At 37.7% G+C, this 25862-nt stretch overlaps 1 protein-coding gene across 1 annotated transcript in view; it reads left to right on the top strand.

The window, feature by feature from the left end:
* The window catches only part of IL1RAPL1 (interleukin 1 receptor accessory protein like 1), a 1231223-nt gene that overhangs the window by 716795 nt on the left and 488566 nt on the right, over window positions 1–25862 (top strand). Inside the window, exons 5-6 of the mRNA XM_058658644.1 lie at window positions 17995–18181; window positions 21359–21512. Coding sequence (XP_058514627.1) covers window positions 17995–18181; window positions 21359–21512 — 341 coding nt within the window. The remainder of the gene's footprint in view (window positions 1–17994; window positions 18182–21358; window positions 21513–25862) is intronic.

The following is a 25862-nucleotide window of genomic DNA, read 5'->3' as shown; positions in this document are numbered from 1 at the left end:
TGGCCCAAAGCTTTGGGACCATGCACCTGCGTGGGAGACCCGGAAGAGGTTCCAGGTTCCCGGCTTCAGATCGGCGCAGCACTGGCCCGTTGTGGCTCACTTGGGGAGTGAATCATCAGATGGAAGATCTTCCTCTCTGTCTCTCCTCCTCTCTGTATATCTGGCTGTAATAAAATGAATACATCTTTAAAAAAAAGATTTATCTTATTTTACATAAGATTTTTATTTTTAATAAGAGATCTGCTTTTATTGGAAAGGCAGATTGACAGAGAGGAGGACATACAGAGAAAAAGATTTTCCTTCCTTTGGTTCTCTCCCCAAGTGGCAGCAACAGCCAGACCTGAGCTCATCTGAACCAGGATCCAGGAGCCAAGAGCTTTTCCAGGTCTTCCACAAGTGTGTGAAGCCCCAAGGCTTTGGGCCATCCTCTATTGCTTTCCAACGCCACAAGCAGGGAGCTGGAAGGGAAGTGGAGCAGCTGGGACACAAACTGGTGCCCATATGGGATCCTGTTGCATGCAAGGCAAGGATTTAGCCAATAGGCTATTAGGCTGGGCCCCATTTGAAGCATTTTTTACATGTAAAATTGAGTGACAGTTATATTCATGATGTCCATCACCACCATCCAATTTAACTGAAACTCTACTTGTTAAACAAAACAAAGACTCCGCAGTCCTTTCTCCTTGGAGTCCTATTGTCTATTAATTTGCCTATTCTAGGTAACTCATATAAATGGAATTAATGACATTTTTCTTTTTGTCTAATTTCATCTAAGAAAAGATTTTCAAGGTTCATCTATGTTGTACCATGTCTCAGAATTTCATTGCATGTTAAGCCTGTGCAATATTCTACTATCTGCAAATAATTCATTTGGTTTACTTTTTTGTTTAATTATTTATCTATTTTTTAAAGATTTTGCTCATTTTTTATTGGAATGTGAGATATACAGAGAGGAGGAGGAGAGAGGAAATTTTCCATCCGATGGTTCACTCCCCAAGCGGCTGCAACAGCTGGTGCTGAGCCAGTCTGAAGCCAGGAGCTTCTTCTGGGTCTCCCACATGGGTGCAGAGTCCCAAGACTTTGGGCAGGGAGCTGGATGGAAAGCGGGGTTGTTGGGATTAGAACCGTCAACCATATGGGATACCAGTGTGTGCAAGGAGAGGACTTGAGCTTCTAGGCCACTGCACTGGGCCCAACTTTTTCATGTATTGATAAGCAGTATGAGTTGTTTCCTGTTTTGTCTAATGGATAACGTTGCTGTGAACATTGGTATTCCAGTTTTGGTTTGAGAGCTTTCTTGTGTATATGCTCAGTGGTGGAATTGTTACATATTCTGTATTTAATCTTTTGAGGAACTCTGAAGCTCTTTCTGCTGTAGTTGCACAATTTTACATTCCAATTGGCAGTTCAACCAAATTCTCCACATGCTGCCCAAACTTGTTTCCATGTATCCAGTTTTGCTGTTCTGGCACTAACCACCTCAGTGAATGTGAGTATTGTATAAAGCTTTTTACCTAATCTTTCATCCCTACCCTGTTTCCTCTCAGTGCAATATGAACTTCATAAAAACAAGGACTTTGCTTATTCGTTCCTGTTATTGCCATTAAGGGCAGGTTTCTTCGAATCCTTGTTTAATAAATGAATTGACTGAATAAATACATTTTAAGTGCTCAGTAGGTGATAGCTATATTTATTCTTTAAATAAATGAGAGTTATATATTCCTTCTTATGTTACTTTGCACGTCCGTTGCTTGGTTTAATGTTTTCGTTATTTTAATTAGGTTTTTATGAAACCACATGCCTTTTTGATGAGCCATTTGAGGAGCAATGTGCTGCATTTACATTGAATGAAACTGTCTCAAATGGAAGAAAGAAATGTTGAAAGGAGATGAAAGAATCAAAACCGTAGAATTAGGGAGGGAGGAGTAAGCAAGCGAGATCCCACATGTCATCTTCAAATGTGAGCACTGAGCTGGTGCTTCAGACATGTCCTTTAAGCGAGGTGGCTGGCTTTCTCTTCTACTAGCAGCACTTGTGGCAGGCACAGCCCTTCCCTCTACCCCTTTCTGGTGTTGGAGGAGTGTTGGGCTTTTCCAGATAGTTTTTCCATCCCCTGTGAAGCACATCAAATGGGCCACTATGCAGATGAGCTGTGTTCAAAGAGGTCATTCAATGACTGTGATCATGAGTTTTAGTAAATATTTTATTTTACATATCATGCCATTCCACAGAGCCTGGAGACATATGTTTCTGTTAATATTATGGGATAGTTTCAGTGTTTCTACATAGCAAGATCATGTAAATGCTCTTTGTAAATACCTTTATTTGCTGTCTTCACAATTGATCCTTCTCTATGTATTATTTCTTCTATATATATATGTTATGCATGCGTATGTACATTTTTCTTTTTGAGTCAAGGAGAATTACCTGTTCTCAGGAAATATTAATTTGCAAAGTAAAAGTAAATAAAGTATATGCCATTATGACGTTTAAAAATATTTTAAGAAGTATTAGTATACAAAAACTAATAATAGGAGTGTTTCCTGGCCTCATCTAGATTTGGAATAAATGTAGTATAGAAGCAAAGCATAATTTTATAATTTTAAAATTCAGAAAAAAAATTGTGCATGAATAACAGTTCAACAAACTCAAAGTTTTTGGCCTTCTTTAAAGATCAATATAGTTTTTTTTAAAAGATTTATTTATTTTATTACAAAGTCAGATATACAGAGAGGAGGAGAGACAGAGAGGAAGATCTTCCATCTGATGATTCACTCCCCAAGTGAGCCGCAACGGGCCGTGCTGCGCCGATCCGAAGCCGGGAGCCAGGAGCTTCTTCTGGGTCTCCCACATGGGTGCAGGATCCCAAAGCATTGGGCCGTCCTCGACTGCTTTCCCAGGCCACCAGCAGGGAGCTGGATGGGAAGTGGAGCTGCCGGGATTAGAACTGGCGCCCATATGGGATCCTGGCACGTTCAAGACGAGGACTTTAGCCGCTAGGCCACACTGCCGGGCCCCAATATAGTTTTGTTTTACATGGTTTCAGATTGATGCTTAGAGATTTCTCTGAAAATTTTATAAAATAAAGTGAGAGAGTGCAGGATCAACTGAGAATGTGAATCCTGGGTTATCTCTTTTTAGGAGAGTGAGGATGCCTTCTCATTTGCAAAATGAGAAGACACAAAAACACTGTGGGGTTGCATTGTGGAGGAATGGAATATACCAGTCCTTGGGATGCTCATCAGAGTGCAGGTCGGAGCTGCTCTGTTTCCAGTGTGGCTCCCTCCTAAGGCACCTGGGAAGATAGCAGATGATGGCCCAAGTACTTGGGCCCTTGCTGCCAAGTGGGAGACTTGGATGGAGTTCGGGGCCCCTGGCTTCAGCCATGTCCAGCCCTGGGTATTGTAGTCATTGTGAGCTGTGTGTGTGAGTTTGAAGCAGTAAATTGGTGATCTCTCTTTCTCTGCATCTTCCTCTGCACTAATCTCCCTCCCCCACCTGTGTTTCACTGCCTTCCAAATAGATATAAATATATTTTAAAGACTTATTTTATTTGAAAGAGTTACAGAGAAAGGCAGGAAATATTCCATTTACTGGTTTATTCCCCAGGTCCAAAGCAGGAGCCTGGAGCATCTTCTGGATATTGCACACAAATGCAGGGGCCCACTACCCCTCCCAGACACATTAGCGTGGAGCTGGATTAGAAGTATAACAGCTCGGACTTGAACCACTATTCATATGGGATGCTTGCCATCACAGACAGGAGGCATGAACTGTTAAACCAAAATGCCAGCTTTATGCATATTTAAAAAGTGCTCTATGTGAAGCTTTTAGAGTTTAAATTGATTTACAGCTCACCCAGTTGTAACTCACTTCTTTATATTCCCCTTTCTTTCTGTTTCCCAGCTCTTCTGAAAGTTATAGAATAACCTATGACACTACAATTCACATCCTAGCAATATACCTCAAGGAAGCAAATCTCAATGTCCATAATCTTAGGCAACAGATACATGGATTTTATTTTTAAATACAATCCACTAATCAATGATGCTTGATGAGTTTAAGCCATTTACATTTATGGTTAATATAAAATATGTGGTAACTTGATCCTGTCATTTTAGCAATGGGTTGTTCATTGATTTAGTCTTCTGTTATTATTTTACTTGGATGTTCTTCACATCTGCCTTTGGTTTTGCTGGGTGCTATTCCTTTTCTCTTTAAGTATAATTTCTAGGGCAGGTCTGAAAGAGGCATATTCTTTGAGCTGTTCTTTGCTGTGGAAAATTTTTATTTTGTTTTCAAAGACAAAGAAAAGCTTTGCTGGGTACATTATTCTGGGCTGACAATTTTTTTTTCCTTTTGGAATCTGGAATATACCACTCCATTCTGTTCTGGCCTGTGGAATTTCCTCTCAGAGGACAGCACTGACTCTGATTTTCATTCCCCTATATGTCAATTGATTTTTTTCACATGCACATTTAAGGATCTTTTTCTTATGTTTGATTGAAGAGAGCTTGATGATCATGTGTCGTGGTGAAGATCACTTTTGGACAACCCTTTTGGAAGTTCTGTGCCTCTTCTGGATGTTGTTTCCCAATTCTTTGTCCAGATTAGGGAAAATTTTCTTTATTATTTCATTAAATATATTTGTAAACTCAGCTTCTCTTTCTGCACCTTCTGGGACTCCTGTAACTCTCACATTTCGCCTTTTAATAGTGTCTCTTTAATTCTTGAATACTTCTTGTTTGTTTACCCATGTTGACAAAAATACCTTCCAATTCTGAGATTCTTTCTTCTGCCTCCTTCATTCTATTGTTGAGACATTCCACTGAGTTTTTAATATGCTCTGTTGCATCCTTCATTTCCAATAATTCGGGTTGATTTGGTTAAGTGTGCTATTTCCCATGTGACATATTCCTTAAATTCCCTGAACCTTCATGTGCTTCTCATTGTTGATAAGAAGCTTTATAATGTGTTTTCTGAATTCTGTAGCCCCCATTTTCTTGATGTATTCCTCAGATAACTTTGAGGTTGGCAAAAGCAACCTCAGATCCTTTGCAGGGGATTCTTCAGTAATATTCATTGTTTCGTTGTCTCTTCTTTTGCTCTTGGTCATTGTGCTTCTGGTTAGTAGACTCTTCTCTTCACAGCTGTGTCACCCACAAGTCTACAGTTCAATTTTATTTATTGTGGTTGGTACCTGCTTCTTTGTTTGCAGTCACTTGTGCCATTCCCTCTAGTGAGTTGCAGCTGTTGGCTCTTGTGTTAGACTTCCACCACAGTCTCGATAGTCCAATCTCCTGGCTCACAACTCTCCACCTCCTTTGGTCCCATGCTGTGGCTATACCATTGTCTGTACAACCTTTTTCCCACTTCCAGTTTGAGTGGTTCCCAGGATTTGGGAGACCACAGGTGTCCTAAATAACTGGGCTGTTAGTGGTGCTGATCATGCTGGAACCTGCTGGCCATTAAGTCTGAGAGCCACATGGACCTATTTTGACCCATAGGATACCAAAGTTGGTATGATTTTCCCTGTGGGACAAGTGCAATGCATTGAACTGAAAATGAATTTACTTCCAACTCAGCTCATATGTTATCGCTGAAGTCTCAAAATCTGCCACCCTATACAAAATGATGCCTGATGTGCCATTTGTGGAGTTCTTGATCTGCTGGCCATTAGGTCTGGATATCCAGACCTATTTTGGGTGGAACCTGTAGGCTATCACGTCGGTGCAATGCAATGAGCAAGAAATGAGTTCACTCCTAGATTAGTGTATGCACAGTCCTATCCCAAAAACCTTTGCCTCCCTACACAAAATGGTGCCTGATGTGGTACTTGTGGGGGTCTAGCCTATGAAACCCACCCTGTTCCTGCACTGCCTTTTTGGGGTCTGCTGCATTCTCTCTCTGCTCCTGGTCAAATCAGCAAACTAATATGATGGGCAGAGTTCTTTGCCTGTGTTCATCTCCTTCCTGGCTGTTGGTGGAGCTCTGGCTGCTGGTGTTCAGATTGCTGCTCATTGACTGCCACTGGAGTATCTGGCCACTGCATCATCACACCATTGTCTTGCTGTTTTTTCTTGTCCATCAGTCTCCAGGTGCTCCTCTGCTGTCAGTCTGTCCATTCCTATTTCCCAGAATGTGCCCTACCTAGCTAATGATTCTCCATCTGATTAAATGTGTCCTTATTCGATTCTGCCATGTTGATTCTCCAGTTGTACACTTGAAATTGCTTAATTTGGAAGTTGGCTGTTGTGGTGTAGTGGGTAAAGACACTGCCTGGGACATTGGTACTCTGTGTTGGTACCAGTTAGAGTCCTGGATGCTCTGCTTCTGATCCAGCTCCCTGCTAATATGCCTAGGAAAAGCAGCATAGGATAGCCAAAATGTTTGAGCCCCTGCCACATACCTGCAAGATCTAAAGCACCTGTTTTCTGGCTTCAGTCAGGTAAGGCTCTGGCTGTTAAGGCCATCTGGGTGTGAACCAGCAGATGGAATATTTCTTTCTCTCTCCATCTCTGTAATTATGACTTTCAAGTAAATAAGTCTTCAAAAGAATAAAATGATTAGTTTTGTGTTTGGTGAATTAAGCTTTAGTTTGAAAAAAAATGGGTGGGGGGACCTGTAAGAATTCAAGCAACCAGGCCCAGCATGGTAGCTTAGTGGCTAAAGTCCTTGCCTTGCACGCCAGGATCCCATATGAGCACCAGTTCATGTCCCGGTAACACCGGTTCATGTCTTAGCTGCTCCACTTCCCATCCAGCTCCCTGCCTGTAGCCTGGGAAAGCAGTTGAGGATGCCCAAAGCCTTGGGACCCTGCACCTACGTGAGAGACCTAAAAGAATCTCCTGCCTTCTGGCTTTGGATTGGCTCAGATTTGGCCATTGCGGCCACTTGGGGAGTGAATCAGCCGACAGAGGATCTTCTGCTCTGTCTCTCCTCCTCTCTGTGTATCTTACTTTCCAATGAAAGTAAGTAAATATTTGTTTTAAAAAAAGAATTCATGCAATTTGCTTGTTTATTTTGCATATTATAAAAAATGTCCTGAGGCTGGAACAGAATGTTGGACCTCTAATTGTGTCACTGGTACCTTACATTTCTTTTTCTAGTCTCAGTGGCTCTATGTTTAATCCAGCTCTCCACTAATATGCCTGTGAAGGTAACATGAGATGACCTGAGTCCTTGGACTCCCGTACCTATGTGGAAGCCCATGAGAGAATTCCAGGTTTCTGGCTTCAGTGTGGCCCATGCACATATAATCTTTGTGGCCGTTTGGAGCATGAACCAGTGAATGGAAGTTCTTTCTCTTACTCACTCTCTCTACCTGTAATTCTGCCTTTAAGAATAAAAGTAAGTCATCTTTTTATGGTAAGACATTCATATTAACTAAAGAGTCAGTAACCTTTTCACTGTCATTAGAAACATAAAGAGATAAAATAAATTAAGATGGGAGAGGTCAACCACAGTCTTCCCGGAAGGAATTATCTATAACGAATATGACTTGGAATGCATGTTATAGACATCAGTTTCTTTCAGTTTCTTTTTATGCACTTTCCTTCACTCTTGGAGGATATAAATATGAAGTTTGAAAATGCTTGCACATAAAAATAACTCAAACAATTATAGTACTAGAATTTTTTATTGTGTCTTCCTTAACTCTAACATTCTATAGATATGAGACTAGAAAATTAAAATGCTAAGATTGTATTTATTGTTTTCCATCAAAGCAAGCATGGTAATTAATTTGAATTTCAGCTGATTGTAGATAGAGTTCAGTTCACTGGTTGGTTAATTTCTTCAAACACAACTTCAAATGAGAAGACAATGAAGTGGCATTTTTGGGTCTTAGCAGCTGTTCCATGGCCTCATTCTAATCTTTTAACCAAGGGTTGATTTTAACCACAGGTCGATCAATAGGTACTCTAGAGCTCTTCTGAAAAGAAAAACTAATCCAAATAAATCTCACATTTGATGTCAGTAGCTACAAGCATGGTGCTGTAAGGACGATAAGATATGCATAGCTTCAGGCATCACCTGATGGACTGATGGAACAATAATAAAAAACATGAAAACTTTGTTGGAAATAAATAAATAAAAGTACATTTAAAGCTTAAAAAATATAAGATACTGCCTTTACTATCTAACTTGGGCATTTTTCATTACTAACACTTTATTTTCACAACTAATACTTAGACCCTGATTTATGCTTAGGGTTCTGCATCCATTGAAGTCCATTTCTTCTATGGTCTATAGTAATGGGGCTTTAGGATCTAGTGCCCTCTGTCCTGCTCGTCAGTGACAACTGTCTGTGACATACCAGAAATATTATGTGTCTTTTTTCTAAGAATTCAAAACATTTTTTTTAATTTTAAATTTTATGGTACAATTCCACAGGGTCTGGGATTCCCCTACCCCGTCCCAAGCTCCCACCACCTTATTTCCTCATGTTATTTTCCTCATGTTATTACATTAGTATAGCCCTTCATAAACAGTCCTAAGTTCATCAGTCTGTTTTTAAAGAGTGTCCTGACAATGCCAGATAGTTCAGCATCCTATTGTCAAGATATGTCCAACAGTTTCAATGAGAGTCCATCTTTGATTTGGAAGTAGAAATGCATACTACATTGAATCTTCACGTCTAGATGTGTCTGTATTATGCCGTCAATATATATTGCCTTAAATGAAAAGCCATGAAACAAAGTCAATGACAGGAATGAAAATAAAACAAAAGATTTACAGCACCATGGAGTTAAACAACATGCTACCAAATAACTAATGTGTTGATGAAGAAATGAATAAGAAAACACAAAAGCTTCTTGGGAAAAATGATACTACCCTGTGAGCTATGAGTCAGTGAAGGATTTGATAAGAGAAAAACTTTTTGGAAGAAATGAAAATAAAAATATCAATAGACCCTGCACCATGGCCTAGTGGCTAAAGTCCTCGCCTTCAACGTGTCGGGATCCCATATGAGTGCCAGTTCTAATTCCAGCAACTCTAGTTCCCATCCAGCTCCCTGCTTGTGGCCTGGGAAAGCAGTCGAGGATGGCCCAATGCTTTGGGATCCTGCACCCATGTGGGAGACCTGGAGGAAGCTCCTTGCTCCTGGTTTCGGATCGGCAAAGCATTGGCCATTGTGCTCACTTGGGGTGTGAGTCATCAGACGGAAGATCTTCCTCTCTGTTTCTCCTCCTCTCTGTATATCTGACTTTGTAATAAAAATAAATCTTTAAAAAAAAAGAAAATAAAAATATCAAAACCCATGGGTTGCAACTAAAATAATATGAAAAGGGTTATTGATCTCAAAACTTATATGAATGCTACCTTATATCTGAGAGAACATATGGTATTTCTCCTTTTGGGATAAACTTATTTCACTGAGCATAATGGTCTTCTGTTGGGACCATCTAGTTGCAAATGGTGTAATTTCATTCTTCTTAATAGCTGAGTAATATTCCATGGAGTAGATATACCACAGTTTCTTTAATCACTCCTATTTGGACTGGCATCTGGGTTGTTTCCATGTCTTTGCTATTGTAGATTGTACTGCTGCAAATATAGGATTACAGATTTCCTTCTCATATGCAATTTTCACTTCCTTTGAACAAATTCCTAGGAGTAAAATAGCTGAGTAAAATTCTCTAAGCAATCTCCATACTGATTTCCATAGTGGTTGAACAAGCCTGCACTCCAACCATCAGTGAAGGAGGGTACCTATCTCCCCATATCCATGCCAGCAGGTGCTGTGCCTTTATTTTTACCAAAAGAAAAATTGTGAAACTTGAAAATGCCCAGTGAATGATTAAGTAGATCATAAAAATAAGTACAATTCAGCTTAATCCTTTAAAATTATTGATTAAAGGAGTGTGGATATGTGACACAGAGGTGTGCTCACCACTTTGGAAGCCCAGATCCCTTATTGGGTTGCCTTATTCAGTTCTTGGCTGCTCCACTTCTGATCCAGCTTCCTGCAAATAGGAATCTTACTGGGCAGCAGATGATGGCTCAAGTTGTTGGGTCTCTACTAATTACATGTGAGAACCAGAAGGAGTTCCAGGATCGTGGCTTCAGCCTGATCTAGTCCTGGATGCTGTGGGTTTTTAGTGATTTAACCAGTGATGAAAACTCTGTCTCCATCTGTCTCTTGCCCAGAGACAGGAAACAAAACAGAGTAACTCCCTGAATTTCTTAAATAGCATTTCATGAAATAGGAATAGGAAATGATTGCCAAGCATTATGGAAATGTTATTTTTCCCTTAAGGACCAGAGAATGAGCATAATACACAGGTCAAATGCTTAGTGATGCTGTTAGACAATATATTACACAATCATGGCATGATAATCTTGTTAGAGGGTGAGACACTGAACACTGCATATTATCATGCATACAGAGTGTGATTATGGAATAGGTGAAACTGTACCACACTAAGATATCAAATAACATGGGTTTTAATATTTTATCACTAGAAGATACACACAAAATTTCCTCTTGAACTCATATTTTTCTCTCTTACCATCCAAATTTCTTACTATCCAAATTTCTACAAATAAGCTTTAATAGTGAAATGTAGTCATCCCTTAAAAATGATTTTTAGGGCCTGGCGCCGTGGCCTAGTGGCTAAAGTCCTCGCCTTGAATGCGCCAGGATCCCATATGGGCACCGGTTCTAATCCCGGCAGCTCCACTTCCCATCCAGCTCCATGCTTGTGGCCTGGGAAAGAGGTGGAGGACGGCCCAAAGCCTTGGGATCCTGCACCCGTGTGGGAGACCTGGAAGAATTTCCTGACTCCTGGTTTCAGATCGGCACACACCGGCCGTTGTGGTCAATTGGGGAGTGAATCATTGGACGGAAGATTTTCCTCTCTGTCTCTCCTCCTCTGTATATCTGACTTTGCAATAAAAATAAATAAATCCTGGCTTAATTTAAGATGAAATGATATCAGTCTGAAAAATAGTACCTGTAAACTGTGATATTTTTCCAACACCAAACAGCCTGTATCTCATGCAATAAGATATTGTGATGTAACCTATGAACATACAATCATTGTGAGTCAGACTGCTTATGATCTACATCAAAGAATTGTAAAACCTAATATACTCTAAAGACCCTAAGCAACTCGGAAAGGGGTGGGAGGGCAGACAAATCTTCAACCCCCTTAGGAGTGAGGAATACGTGAAGTATAACCTATCGGGAACATAACAGGTTACTCATAGACCACAGACTCAAATCAGTATTAGACAATAGTGAAACTACAAAGACATATAGGGGGAATCAGGAGCGATCCTGACAACTTCTTAACAGGAGGTCATGTGCTCAGAGCAGGAGGGGGACCCCCAGAGTGGAGCAGGTGAACAGGAGGAGTCTTGTATCCCAACCCTGGAGACTCCCGGATCCTCACCAAGGACTATCCGTATGGGCACCAAGGACTACATCCCAACTGCCAAGGAGACCACAGGGAACTAGAGTGCCTTTGGAGGCCAAGAACTCTGAGGTTGCCCACCCCCATTTGGAACTGCCACATGGAATGGAAGAAGCCCAAATCCTTCCTTGCAGGATCCAAGGGCATCGAAACAACAGCCAGGAGCCCTGAGCAGTCCGCCGAAACAGAAGAACAGTAAGCTTCCTTCGGGACTCGGGAGAGGAGCTTTCTCTTGTCCTTACTTAGTTCCAACTTTGCATCCTCATTCTCTCTTGCAATGACCATCAGGGTCGCTCCCGAGCCCCCAACCCAAAACACACACACACACACACACACAAATTAGAATAGATAGACAGAGAACAACAAGGAAAGCTTAGAACCAGACAGGAAACAGTCAGTGTGGACTCACACATGCCTTACTATAGGACACAAAGATCAGTTACTCCTCACTGAAGTATTGAGGATTTCTCTGCAGATCCTCCTAAAAGTGTTCTGCCCCTCAACTGTTGACATAAGCTTTATTAGAGTTATAAGCCAGCTTAGACTATCCGAAAATCTGCCAGGTTCAACAAAATTATGCTTCAACACTGTAAACCGCTGAATACTAAAACGAAGATAGACATGAGACAGCTGAATAGTACCCTATAGCCATTTTAAGGTGTGTAGAAGTCGATTGCATATAAACTAAAATTGAAATGTCAATGAAGTAGTCACAGGATGTGGTTAAGAACTTGCATGTTGTAACATACTGGTTACTTAATACCATGTCAAATAATTCCATAATGTTGTAAATTGATACTGATGTTATGTTGTGGCCTTTAATTGATTGGGATGATATTCTGCCAGCCCTGCCTTTAGACCAGAGATGGTCTCCTCAAGCAACCATTGTGTTTATCTGGGCAATAAGATGCTGGACTCTGTGCCTGGTATATGCTTGCAATGAAAGAATCTTGACTGAATTTAAACTATAATACTGCAACAAGGTGGAGGAATCCACCATGGGGGGAGGGAAGGGGAGGGGTTGGGGGAATCCCAGAGCCTATGAAACTGTGTCACATAATGCAATGTAATTAATGTAAAATAAATAAATAAATCTTTTAAAAAATGAATTTTACCTTACATGTATACCTATTCACAGTTGTACTCTATTTAATAGTAGCAAAGTAAGACACCTTTGGAGAAATTCAGTCTCTACTATGATGACTTCTAGATCCTATACTTAAAAGTAACTATTGTAAGTTTATTTTTATGTCATATATTGGTTTATTAATTGCACCCCACAATGTTCATTAGTTCTCTCTATTTGTTTTGTTTTTTTTCCCAAGCATTTTTTATTATTTTTAATTCATTAATTACATTGTATTATGTGACACAGTTTCATAGGTATTTGGGTTTTCCCCACCCCTCCCCAAACCCTCCCACCATGGTGGATTCCTCCACCTTGTTGCATAACCACAGTTCAAGTTCAGTTGAGATTCCCCCATTGCAAGCATATACCAAACATAGAGTCCAGCATCTTATTGCCCAGTCAAGTTCAACGGCTTCTTAGGTATACCCTCTCTGGTCTGACGACAGAGCCAGCAGAGTATCATCCCGATCAATTAAAAGCTCCAACATACCATCAGCAAAAATTTACACCATTATGGAATTAATTGACATAGTAATGAGTAACCAACATGTTAAAAGTAAATGCTAGTTCTTAACCACCTTCTGTGACCATCTCATTGACATTTCAATTTTAGTTTATACACAACATATAACATACATAAGAAAACATGTTATATATAATATCATATCATCTTAAATTAAGGCAAACATACCCTACTCCACTGCTGGTGGGGCTGCAGGCTGGTACAGCCTCTATGGAAATCAGTATGGAGAACATTCAAACAACTCAAAATCAACATACCGTATGATCCGGCAATAACACTCCTAGGAATATATCCAGAACACTTGTTTTATGAGAAACCAACATTCACTCCTATGTTCATAGCAGCACAATCAGTAATTGCAAAAACATGGAAACAGCCAAAATGCCCATCAGCAGAGGATTGGATAAGGAAGCTATGGTTCATCTACTCCATGGAATACTACTCAGCTATTAAAAAAAACAAAATGCAGTTCTTTGTGGCCAAATGGGCCAAACTGGAAACCATAATGCTAAGGGAAATGAGCCATTCCCAAAAAGTTCTCTCTATTTGTACAGGGCTTAAGGCTAGATTTTTCTTCTTTATAATATAGGACACAAAGCCAGTGTTGTCAGAAAATTATTCCTAAATATATGCAAAAAATATGTATTAGTTTAAAGAACTAATAAAAACAGGTTTATTTAGTCTTTTTACCATTCTCTTTTAGTCATTATTGATTTCAGGGATTTTTTAAGGCCTTGAGTGTAAAAGGAATCCAAGTTATATTCTGCTTTTATCCAAAAAATACCTGTTTTAGAATATAAAATGATAAGTATGGATAGTTTTCTTTTGATTTAAACAATATCATTTAGACATATGTGTTATACATACACACATATATATACACCATATATACACTCATAATATATGTACACACATTTCTGTATATACCAGGTGAACACTAATTCTCTCTAGCAGCCTATGTAAGAAACCAATGAAAATTATGAGATGTGAAGTCTAATTTGTCTCTGCCACTAATCAGATAATGTAATTAGGACAAATCATTGACTTGTTTTGACAGTGGGTCTCTCTGCTGTAACATCTGACACTTAAAGAAAAGTAACTACAGGGGAGTTGTTTATGCAAAACGTTGTGTGTACCTGGCATGAGTGCAGGATCACCCAGGACAAAGAAAGCTAGATAGATCATATTAATATTCCTTATTATCTAGAAAGATGATCGTGTATTGTCTTTCAGTTACAAAAAAATCCCTATTTTCTCTGCATACAAGTATGTCCTGTCTCTAAGTATTTAATAATCAGTGAAACCAGCAATCAGTTTTTAATTTCTGTTTACACTGCAGCTTGGCAATTATAAACAATAAAAGTTGGGTAAATATATATGCGTGCTTTAACATGAATCCTAGAGGAGCATTCACTTTGCCCCATTTACCCCTTTCTGACTTATTTCTCTGGTGGGACATGGCCATAGCAATGATAATATATGTTTGATGATGCCTGAATTGTTGGGGTGAGGGGTGAGGGTAGAATCCTGTGATTATTAATGTATTATCAGTTCCTCTCCTGTTAGCTTGTCTATCAGGACAGTAGCATTCACTGGGTGCCACTTTATTTTTAGCTTCTTAAATCACCTCCTGATGAACAGAAACAGTAAAGAATTATTAAAACACGGAAAATAATTTGAAAATAGTGCTATCTTGGGGAGTCTAGGATTTCCAGACAGTAACAGACAGTTGTAAATCAGCAGTCATGTCACAGTTGGAGAATAAAAAATGTCTAAGTTTACTCCTCTGGAGCCATTTTTTTCTGAAGATCAAGGGTCAGTTTCAGTTATAGAATTCTAAAAAGTATTAGTTGTGATGGGGAGTTCATCATTTTCTTCAGGTTTCATCATCCTTGCCCAGCCCAGTGATGTATCCCAGATAAAGTGTAAGGACTTCTCTGGAGTTTTGTGCTTTACACTAATTGCACACTCAATGACTGAAGGCATCATAATGGTGATGGTGTTTATATGAACACCAGGGTGGCTGTATCGTAGCAATGGAAATACAAAGGAAGCTGGGAGAGATGCCGTGCTGCTAATAATAAGATCTAACACCTACTGAGTGCTAGTCACCATAAGACAGGCATTTGCATGTTCTAACATGTTCGTTTTCCACCATCCATCATGTGTGTGATCAGTTGTATTGCTTTCTGCTTTATACAGTTGAGGAAGTGGAAGCCTAAGGAAATTAGCTTTCACTAGTTCTCAAAAATCAGGAGGGACTGTGCTGAATCAGAACCTCTACAGTTAGACTTGAGGGTTGTGGCTGTGAATTTCACGCTGCTTGCATGCCTCTGTACATGTATATATGTGTGTGTAAAATATCTGGTATTTCATACAAAGAGGCGTGACAAAACCAGCAAACAAAGGGATGGCTTCTGAAGGAAAACCTCATAGGCTTGGATCAAAAAGATTTATGTAGAAAGTTCAAATTAGAATGTACAGATTTAATTTCCATAAAAATCTGTTCTTTAAAAATTATAATTATTCTGCAAATATATGTCATTCTAAAGCTGATTTTAAAAAACACATTTGAATGTGTCCTGTTAGTTAATAGCTTAATTTAATTAATTGTTCTTTTCTGAACAATTTATCTTACAGTGAGGCTGGAACGAGCATACTTTAATCTGCAATAGAGTAAAATTAATAAGTAATGCATGAGCATTATTGCTGGGAAATCACAAAATGGATATTTTTTTCACTTTGGTATGAAGCTTTAGCTAAAATTTAACAGATTCTTTTTTTCTCTCAAAGATGTTTCTTTTTTGGTATTTTCCACTCTTTCAAGGTCAACTCTCCTTCTGTCCTCTACTGAGAAACATTCTTGATCAATGGTTTCTGTTTTCTTTGCTTCCTCATTGTCATATACTATATATTGTCATATACATTGTCATATACTATACATTGTCATATACTATATATTTGTTCAATACTGAGTCAATATCCTAAATATATTTTGAACAGGATCCTTTCTCTCCTATTGTTCACTATTGTTTTTCTTGATAGATTCACTTTCTTATTTTACCTCACTATGAGTAATCTCCCTTCCAATCTGATTCAAATTTTTGCAAATCTAAGTTGCCTCATTGTCCAACAGGAAGTCAGAACTTTGAAGTTACTTACATGACTTTGAGTGTGCTTCCTGTGTAACCTCTCCAGTTTCAGGTTCTTCGTAATTATCTTTTCTGTCAGCCACTCCACACTGTTTGTAATTACTTAAACATGCCAAGTGTTTTATGCCTGCCCACCTTTCAGGGTTCTATTTCCTGAAGAAACCCTGCTTAAAATCATTTACTTCATATTCATCCTTTAAGACAACCCCGTATCACCACTTATGAAGCCTTGTTTCTCTCTTTGGGGCTACTACAGTAATTCACGTTTTTTTGAAGTACCACATCATAGCGAAATGTCACCATTTTCTTAAGTGTTTCTTTTCCTGAGTAGTGAAGGTTCTTATCATGCAGGAAAATCCCTGAACATGTACTGTTCAGAATTCTGATTGACCTTGTCTAATGGTTAATTGTGTCACTTGCTAAGTATTTTAATCAACTTGTGGGAAAAGTATTATAAGAAATTAAATATAAAGGGCCTTCCAGTTTTCTTTGTTGCACAGTGTACAATTGAATAACTAACTGCATTTTCTACATTGTCGTTGTGTCATATTAGCATTACTAATGCAACAAAACCAAAAGTATAAGTAAGAGCTGCTGTAATGCCAGCACATCCTAGTTCTTGACCCCTGCTCTTTATTCAGCTAAGAACTGTGTTCACAGATGAAGAGCAAAGAGGAACCAACTTCACTGAGCACTGATGACAGGCTACAGAGATTTCTATTCAATATCCTGTTAATACTCAGACAGGTGCTGTCTCTTTGCACCTTGAACTTGGAAGGATTGAATGATTGCCCAAGGTTGCAAAGGTAGTAAGCAATGAGACACAAGAACATAACGGTGATGTTCATGTACATGAATAAGCAATTGAATACTTACCAAATAGGAGAATCTCTATTAAACCTTAGAATCCCATGCTGTGTTACTCTGTTCCACTGCTCAGCACCAGGTCTTGCACACTTTTGGTGTTAGTGAATACCCAGAGTCTTAAATAACAATGATAAAGAGAGCAATCTACACGAAAACTTGATTTGGTCTTGGCTCTTTCATAGAAGTCTCTGAACATAATTTCTGTTTGTACTTATTCCAAAATACAACCTTGATTTTGGACCTAGCAAGGAAAAAAAAAACGAGATGCTGATTTAATGGGCTTAATCTGTAAATTCTTTCAGAAAGAAATTGTCCTTAAATAACATAGAGTGCTTGCTGTTACAACCTGGCTCCACGTCCCAATCCAGATATGGCTCAGTGAAGATAGAGATCTTGCAATACTTTTTGCAAGATAATTTTCTTTCCAAACTCATTGATAAGTTATTTTACTGAGGCAATAAATCCTTTAAGAATTGAACAGTATCATTCCTGTTCTTCCATTGTGCTTAATAGGTCAGTTACATTTTTCTACTTCTCTGTTGAGTTTGCCTATTTTCATATAAACTTAGACATAACTTCCTTTCTAAGATAAATCTTTATTGCTTTTGCTTTTCTACATTTAAAAATCTCTATTGAACATTCTCCAAACTGAACCTGGATATAAAACAAAACGTTGTTGTTTTCCTGGCAAATGCAATATATACAGCTGGCTTCACAGCACCAAAACAGAATCCTGTGGACTAAGCCAAGAAACCATAAAATGACATAAACAAAGGAGTTTACTTCTCTCTCTCTCTTGCTCTTTCTTGCTCCCTTACTCTCAGGTGATTGGAACACACTGCCTCGGCAGCACTTGTTTTTTTGTTCCCACCAGGTCACCATATTTATTCTGCTTTGTTACAGAAACTCCACTTACTGTATGAAAGTATCCATCTCGCTGACAGTGGGCGAAAATGACACGGGACTCTGCTACAATTCCAAGATGAAGTACTTTGAAAAAGCTGAACTTAGCAAAAGCAAGGAAATTTCATGCCGTGATATAGAGGATTTTTTACTGCCAACCAGAGAACCTGAAATCCTTTGGTATAAGGTATGGGATGTGAATTATTTTATTGCCTGTAAATGGATTAATGTGTATGTTATTCTGGGACAGCTTGGAGAAACATTTAACTGTGTATGACATGGTTTAGCTTTGCGTTTCTGGAATACTACAGCGAGCTATGCTGATCTGTATAAATATTCAAACTGGTGACTTTGATAAATTCTTGTCAATATTTGTATGAGTAGCCCATTGTAACAGGCTGCTGTCTAGATGTTTATATGGATAATTCATTCAAGTCTGCTACTGTCTGAGTTTATAATTAGAGGAAAGAAATATTTTGACCATGCATTTCAAAGCTGTTTATATTAACATTTAATAGTCACCAACCAAGGGGGACAAAATGGGCTGATTTTCCTGTGTGATGAAATGGCACACTCATTTAAAGTGGACTTATTATCTTAAAGGTGAAACTTTGGCCTGATTCTGATCCTTTCCATATAGAAGTGTACATATTTTAAAGAGCATCTGAAGAAATTTTTGTAGCATTAAAAATAATGTTAGAGAGTGACTTTTTTTTTTATAAATTTGTGTTTTTATTTGAAAGATAGATTTAAAGAGAGAAGGAGAGCCAGAGGGAGAGAACTAAATCTTCCATCCGCTGCTTCACTCTCCAAATGGCCACAATGGCCAGAGCTGAGCCTACCTGAACCCATGAGCAAAGAACCTCTTCCAGGTCTCCCACACAGGTACAGGGTGCCAAGGACTTGAGCCGTTCTCCACTGCTTTTCCAGGCCACAAACAAGGAGCTGGATGGGAAGTGGAATAGCCAGGGCTTGAATTCATGCCCATATGGCATCCTGGCACTTGCAAGGTTGAGGATTAGCTTGCTGAGTCACCATGTCTGTCCCTAGAGTAACTTTCTTCAGAAATGAAACAAAACTTCTAACTTCAGAGGAATAACCCAACCCCTGTTTTTTTCCCATGACAGCATTGGCATTCATGGAAATTCCAATTGTGAATGTGCTTTCATGCTTATTGATTGTGTCAAAAGAACTTATTATTGAACATCCTAAATATGGAGTATGGAGACTATAGAGGCTATAAATTTTTTTCTGGAATATTTTATCCATTTCAAAGATTCCTGGTAAACAATGGCTTTGTCCAACTTTTTAGTAGCTAGGGTCAGAAATGTCAGTATACAGAACATGGGCTGGCAAGACTGATTGCTCATGAATTCAGCTGCTGTTAGAAATGAAGTAAAAATAAGTTTTCAACACCTTAACAGGGTTTTACTACAAATTAGGAATGTTCCTCTTTGATGAATTCTTGCTAATAAACAGGACTCGGAGCATCTGGAAAAACTGTTAAAAGATTTATAACTTGTCTCTTAGTTTTCTGTCCCAGACTGAGTTCAACAGCGCTGAGATATTAGCCCTGCTGGTTTCTGTTCCTCTGGGGACAATCTCAGTTTCCCCTTTAAAAAAATTGCTTGGCTATTTTTCATGTCTGGTGCACTGTGATTTGCCTACCTTTCACGAACAGATTCTGAATAAGTTCCATTGATTACTTCAAGGGGAAGTGGTGTTAGGGGAGTTTCATTGAATGTCTGCAAAAGCATATATTTTTCTAGTATTCATATGTGGACATTCAGCCTCTAGATATGCAATTTATATGTATAAACTAATAAGGTAACATTAAGAGTTGTGTATCTTTTCTCCCATTTTGCATAGAGAATCTCAAAATGTACTGAAAGATGAAAGGACGACACATGTACTCAGATATACTCAGTCTTAAGAAATGACTGGGATCACACATGATTGTTTAGTCATGCTTGTATCATCACAGTCATTATGACCTTAAGCTGTAAAGACCATCACTAGTGGAGTGGTGGGTGGAAAGGCAGCCTATCTGGAATTTAAGTTTCCCATCCAAATCTCTGCTAACACATCTGCAAAGTAGCAGAAGTCCCAGGTACTCATGGCCCTGCACCCACATGAGAGACCCAGAAGGACTTCTGGGTTCCTGGCTTCATCTGGGCCCAGACCTGGTTTTGGCAGCTATTTGGAGAGTGAACTAGTGGATTAAAGGTCAGTGTCTGTCTGTCTGTCTGTCTCTCTCTCTCTCTCTCTCTCTCTCTCTCTCTCTCTCTCCTCCCTCCTCCCCTCTCTCCTTTGTCCTCCTCCTGTGTCTCTAACTTTCAAATAAATATGTAAGTCTTTGATATTTTATGTTTCAGATTGCTTTCCACAGTTAAACCTTAGTCTCTGTAGTCTAAATGGTTGAGCTGTGAAAGGTTGTTTCAAAAGTAGAGTACTATAAGTAAGAATGGTTTTCGTACCTTCAATGCACACTTTTTGTAGTTCTGATGATTTGTACACCTAATATGAGCATATGAATTTGATCTTTGAGTCTGGTATAACTGGATAATTGCCTTCCAATTATACAAAGGCATTCATTTAGCCATATGAAATAATGGACTGAAAAAATTTGATTTGGCAGCAATTTTTTTTAGAAATATTACCTCTAAAAAGTGTCAAAGGGTTTAAAGCTGTTTTATTCTCATTCCCTTGATTTTAAATCTGGCTGGAGGAATGGACTTCAGTTTGGCAAAAACAGAAATCTCCCAAGCCAATGTCATTATAATCCAAAGCTTAATTCAGAGAGTATAATTGGGTAAGTCTATCAACAATGACGAATATAAGGGACCAGAGGGAGCTTCCATATAAATGTTGACTGTTTTTCACATGGATCAGAGAATAAACATGCTATGAAAAGATTTAATTTTTTAAACAAAATGCAACATAAAATATTTTTAAATAGTGAAGGTCTGTCAAAAGCATGCTCTCTTCAGATAATTTTCTGATTTCTCTCACAGTAAACTGTTTTGTGTTTTATGTTAACATCAGCAGTTAATTTTATAAGCATCAAATTTGAAGTATTTGCTTCCAAAATCCTATCTTATGAATTTCAAAATCCTATCAAATAAATCAGTGTTTCTCTGATAGAGAAATGATAATTCTAGACATTTATGAAATAGCTTTTTCTGGAAATATTCCTTTCAAATTGAGTAGAGATTGGGAGAAGGAATGGAATTCTTAAGCATTCATTTAGAGCTCTTTAGTTTCTTTAAAACTTGAGCAGCTTTTGGTTTAGTTGTTTAAAGTACCCTTTTCTCTAGTTTTGAAATACTGTATGCATTATCAAAATTTTCTGTCCTTAATTTAGGAATGCAGGACAAAAACATGGAGACCAAGTATTGTATTCAAAAGAGATACCTTGCTTATAAGAGAAGTCAGAGAAGATGACATTGGAAATTACACCTGTGAATTAAAGTATGGAGGCTTCGTTGTGAGAAGAACTACTGAACTGACTGTTACAGGTAATCACAATCAGCAGTATTTATTTCCAAGCAGTGAAAGTATCATTTTAAGTTTTTTTTTTGTGCTGCATATTGATTTTTAAAATCTGCACATTGAAAGGAGTTCTTATTAATCTTTTGCCAAGTGGATTCCTATAGGTGAAATTAATTCATCATTGCTCTGAAATCATGTTGTGCTGAAATATGTTCAAAAAGTTAAAGAGAATCTGTTTAGGAAATTATACAAATGTAAGCTTGTGAAAGTCTGTGAATAATGAGTTTACAATTTCAGGGAATTATGCCTGTTTGCAGTTATATCAATTTTGGAAATATTTTCTAGAGTAGAGAGTATATGAAATTACTCTGCTTCAAATTAGAAAATTCACTTTTCCTCTTTAGTCATTTAGCAGTTGTGAATCTGATATGTGTTTTCTCATGAAGTGAAAAATGTGATTTTGAATAGAGTCATAGAACAATGATAAGAGATGCGATGCGTAGTCATTCCCATATCTGATTTTTAAGGTGAAAGGATAGGAGAACAGGGTTTGAAGCACTGCTCATGATCATGAATCTACGACCCACTAGTCACATGACCTCAACTGAACCATTATGCCTTCAAAATATTAGCTTCTTTATGTAGAAAAATGGGTCATGATTAAATGTACCTTGGTTATTTCCTAGGGTTTTGCAAAGATCAAAAGAGGTAAGGTAATGTGTGTGAAATCGGTCTGCACAGGGCACAGTTATACCCCAATATACAACATATTTCCATTATGTAGAAAATTGTATATAGATCTAGTATAAGTTTAAAGGATACTTCTCTAAAAGTGGCTACGTGAGAAAAAGGGGAGGGGCAGTAACAGCAGCACTGGGATGATAAGGACATCTCATATTCCTGCTGAGAGTGTCATCTTGGTGATTTTTTAATATGATTGTATTTGTGAAGCATATAGAAAAAGTGTAAAAACATTAATGATTTCAAATGAAAATAATTTTGCTTTTTATTGGTGCATTCAAAATAGTCCCACAGTATGAAAAGTGTTTTGTTGTACTTTTATATATTATAATAATACAATTTCTTATAAATCTTGAAATTGCATCTCCTTCTAAAAACTGTATTTGATTTCATGGAATTCATCAGGTAGAATAGTAACTATACTGATAGGAGGAAGTTGTAGTTAATTAAATAAGATGCTCTTTCGTGTTACCTTTGACAAATATGTAAGACCTACCAAACATCTGATGCGTACAGTACAAGAAAGACTTCAATAGTAAATAAAAATTTGTTTGTTTATATTATGTACTTATGGTAAGTATTCTTAATATTTTGGTTTTCATTTTTGCTATGTATAATAGACCTCAGTATAGAAAACTCAAATCAATACTATCACTTTACCTCCATGTATTTTACAGGACCAGTGAAAACTTTGTATATACAATAGTATAATGTTTTTTGTCTCTTACTGCTATTTTGCTTTCAGTCTGTACTGAAGTAGTTTTTCTTAAGCAGTAGACATTGACAATAACATACATATTCTTCAGAGTGCAGAATACTTGACAAACACATCTTTCTCCCTTGCATAAATACCAGGATTCTAAACCACTATTAGTAGGAAACAGTTGAAACACAATCTCATGGAAATTGGACCTTGGACCCTGGGTCTCAAATGGTAACACAACTTATACAAGGTTATTTTGTAGACTCAAGTGTATGGGTAGAGCTCATTTCTCCTAACTGCTTTCCAGGGATATTATACTATTCCTAAACCAAGTCCAAAATATTTTCTTTACTTCATATGAAAATGAGAAATATTTTAATTTTGATACCTAAGAGGAAGTTAAAATAAAAGTTTTCATTCACCTGATTATCATGAATACTTGTATTTTAAGTATCCTGACCTATAACATTGATTTGTACAAATTATAAAGCAATACTTGATTATGAATGTCTTTGTATGAAAACGAACATTGCTTATTTCCATTTCTTCATGAATTTTTCTAAGTTTCGTTGTGTGTGTAATTGTGGGTTAGTTGGAGAGCTTCAAGCCCTAAAAATATCAACGTGCATTAAAATGTGCTCTAAGAGTTAGCAGCCTGTCTCTTAAGAAGATGTGTTATTATAACCTCGCTTTAAATTATGTGACACTTGGGCGTATTTACTTTGACTCTAGCCAAATTGAAGAACAATTCCTTGAAACCAAAGTGTATCCCTTAGTAAAGCAACAAAAATGAACATTTCCTGGATGATGATGAATCACTGTTCTTTAGCTTGCTGTAATCATGATGCAAAGCATGTTATCATTTAGTTGATCTGCTTTAGCTTATAATAAATAGTATTTTGAAGTTCATTAGAATATTTCTTTATAAGTAAGAAGAAAATAATCCTATATGTGAACAAGACATTTCTGAATAATCCTTTATGTGAATAAGACTTTTCAATAAGCTTGTAGTTCAGGTATCTTATTAGAGTATATTCATGTCTTGTCCCTTAGGATGTTGTCATTCATTCCAGTTATCCATATGCTGTAATTATTCAATAATATATTGTTACTATTCCTTTTAATTGGTTATCTTTCAGATCAGATTAAATATGAAGAATAAAGGTTTTATTTTACCATCAATTTGCTCCTTTTCTTATATTCTTCCTTATGCAGATCCAAGTTTCTATCCTGTATATTTCCTCTCTTCCTGAAAAGCTTCCTTTAACATTTCTTATGATGAAGGTCTAGTGGTGCTCTATTCGTTGGTTATAGTCAGAGAATACCATTCTCTTTCCCTTTTGAAAGATAATTCTGCTGGATAGATAATTCTAGATTTTTTTTTTTTTTTACCATTTTCGGTATTTTACTCTATTCTTTCATTGCACAATTTTTTAATGTGAAGTACACACCAGTTCTTATCTTTTTCTTTTCTCTCAGTAGGTAAATGTTTCTTATATTCTTTCAAGGGTTTCTGTTTACCTGTTTGTTTTCAATAGTTGGAGTGTGGTATCCTAGATGTGAGTAAGTAGATTATTTCTTCTGGTTGCTGTTTTCTGAGTTTCCTCTTTTGGAGTCTGTCCTCCATTTTGGAAGTTCCATGGTCATTATTTCAAATAGTTACTGTGAACTATTTTTTTTCTACTTCTGGTATTCAAATAATCTGTGTATTATACCTTTTGAAATTATTACCCAGTTCTTGCATATTTTATTGTTTTTTTGTCAACCCTTTGTCTCTGCATTTCAGTTGGTAAAGTTTCTATTGACCTGTTTTTAAGATCCTTGATACTTTGGGTCCAGTATAATGATGTGCCTATCAAAGGCCTTCTGCACTTCTGCATTTTTGTTCCTTTTAGAATTGCAGTCTCTCTGCTAACATTACACATCTGTTCTTTCATGTTCACTACTTTCATCTACAAGGCATTAAACACATTAAACGTAGGTATTTTAAATTCCCTGTCTGATGATTCCAGCATCAGTGAGTCTGTAGTTCTGTGGCTTCTGTTCCAAGTACGCAGCCACAGCTACAGCTCTCGGGATTGGGTTATTCTGCAAATCTGATAGTGGCTGTTTGCCCTAAAACTTAATTCTCAAGAAAAAAACTTTTGTTACTTTTTTTTTCTTACTGTAACTTCAGAATGATAATTGCCAAGATATTTACATTAAAAAGTGAAACTAAGGGTGGCAAGTGGTTTTAAGTTTTGGGTGTTCGACTCTAAGAGGAATTTCAGGTAATGTCTGACCTACATTGTCATTCACTTAACAGTGTGCATTCTTTAATTAATTAATCAAATATCCGTACCACACTGCAGTTTAAATTGGTTACATTAAATTTCTTTCCAATAATCAAAATAATACTCTTGACACTTAAATAGTAGAGGACAGGCTAGCTTCCTCCAGATCTCATGATCTACTTTTATTAATATCATTATCAATATTAAACCTGCCTCTTTATTTCCTATGTTATGTTAATGATTGGTATTCAGCTTTAAGTTAAAAATCTTCGCCTTCCTTTGTTTTATGTCAAATGCCTACCTGTCATTGGGTTTTTAGGTGTAAATATAAGGCAGAATTTTCAAATTAAGGTATTTCATATTGCGGCATTTGTGGTGCTGTGGGTCACGCCACTAATTGCGATGCTCCCAGTCCACATAGAGTACTTTTGAGTATGTACTGGACCACTATTATTCTGGCTTGCTGCTAATTTCCTTGGAAGGCATTCAGTGATAGCCAAAGTGGTTGGGTCTCTGAAATCTGGTTCCTGGCTTCAGCCTGGCCCAGCCCTGGCTGTTTTGTCCATCTGGGACATGAACTAGTGGTTGGGAGATCTTGTATGTATGTGTTACTCTTTCAAATCATAGATTTTTTTTGAAGATTTATTCATTTTATTACA

This window comes from Ochotona princeps, chromosome X (genome assembly GCF_030435755.1).
Source record: "Ochotona princeps isolate mOchPri1 chromosome X, mOchPri1.hap1, whole genome shotgun sequence".
NCBI lineage: Eukaryota > Metazoa > Chordata > Mammalia > Lagomorpha > Ochotonidae > Ochotona > Ochotona princeps.
The sequence above is the reverse complement of the archived record's forward strand: the minus strand, read 5'-3'. Positions and strand labels throughout refer to the sequence as shown.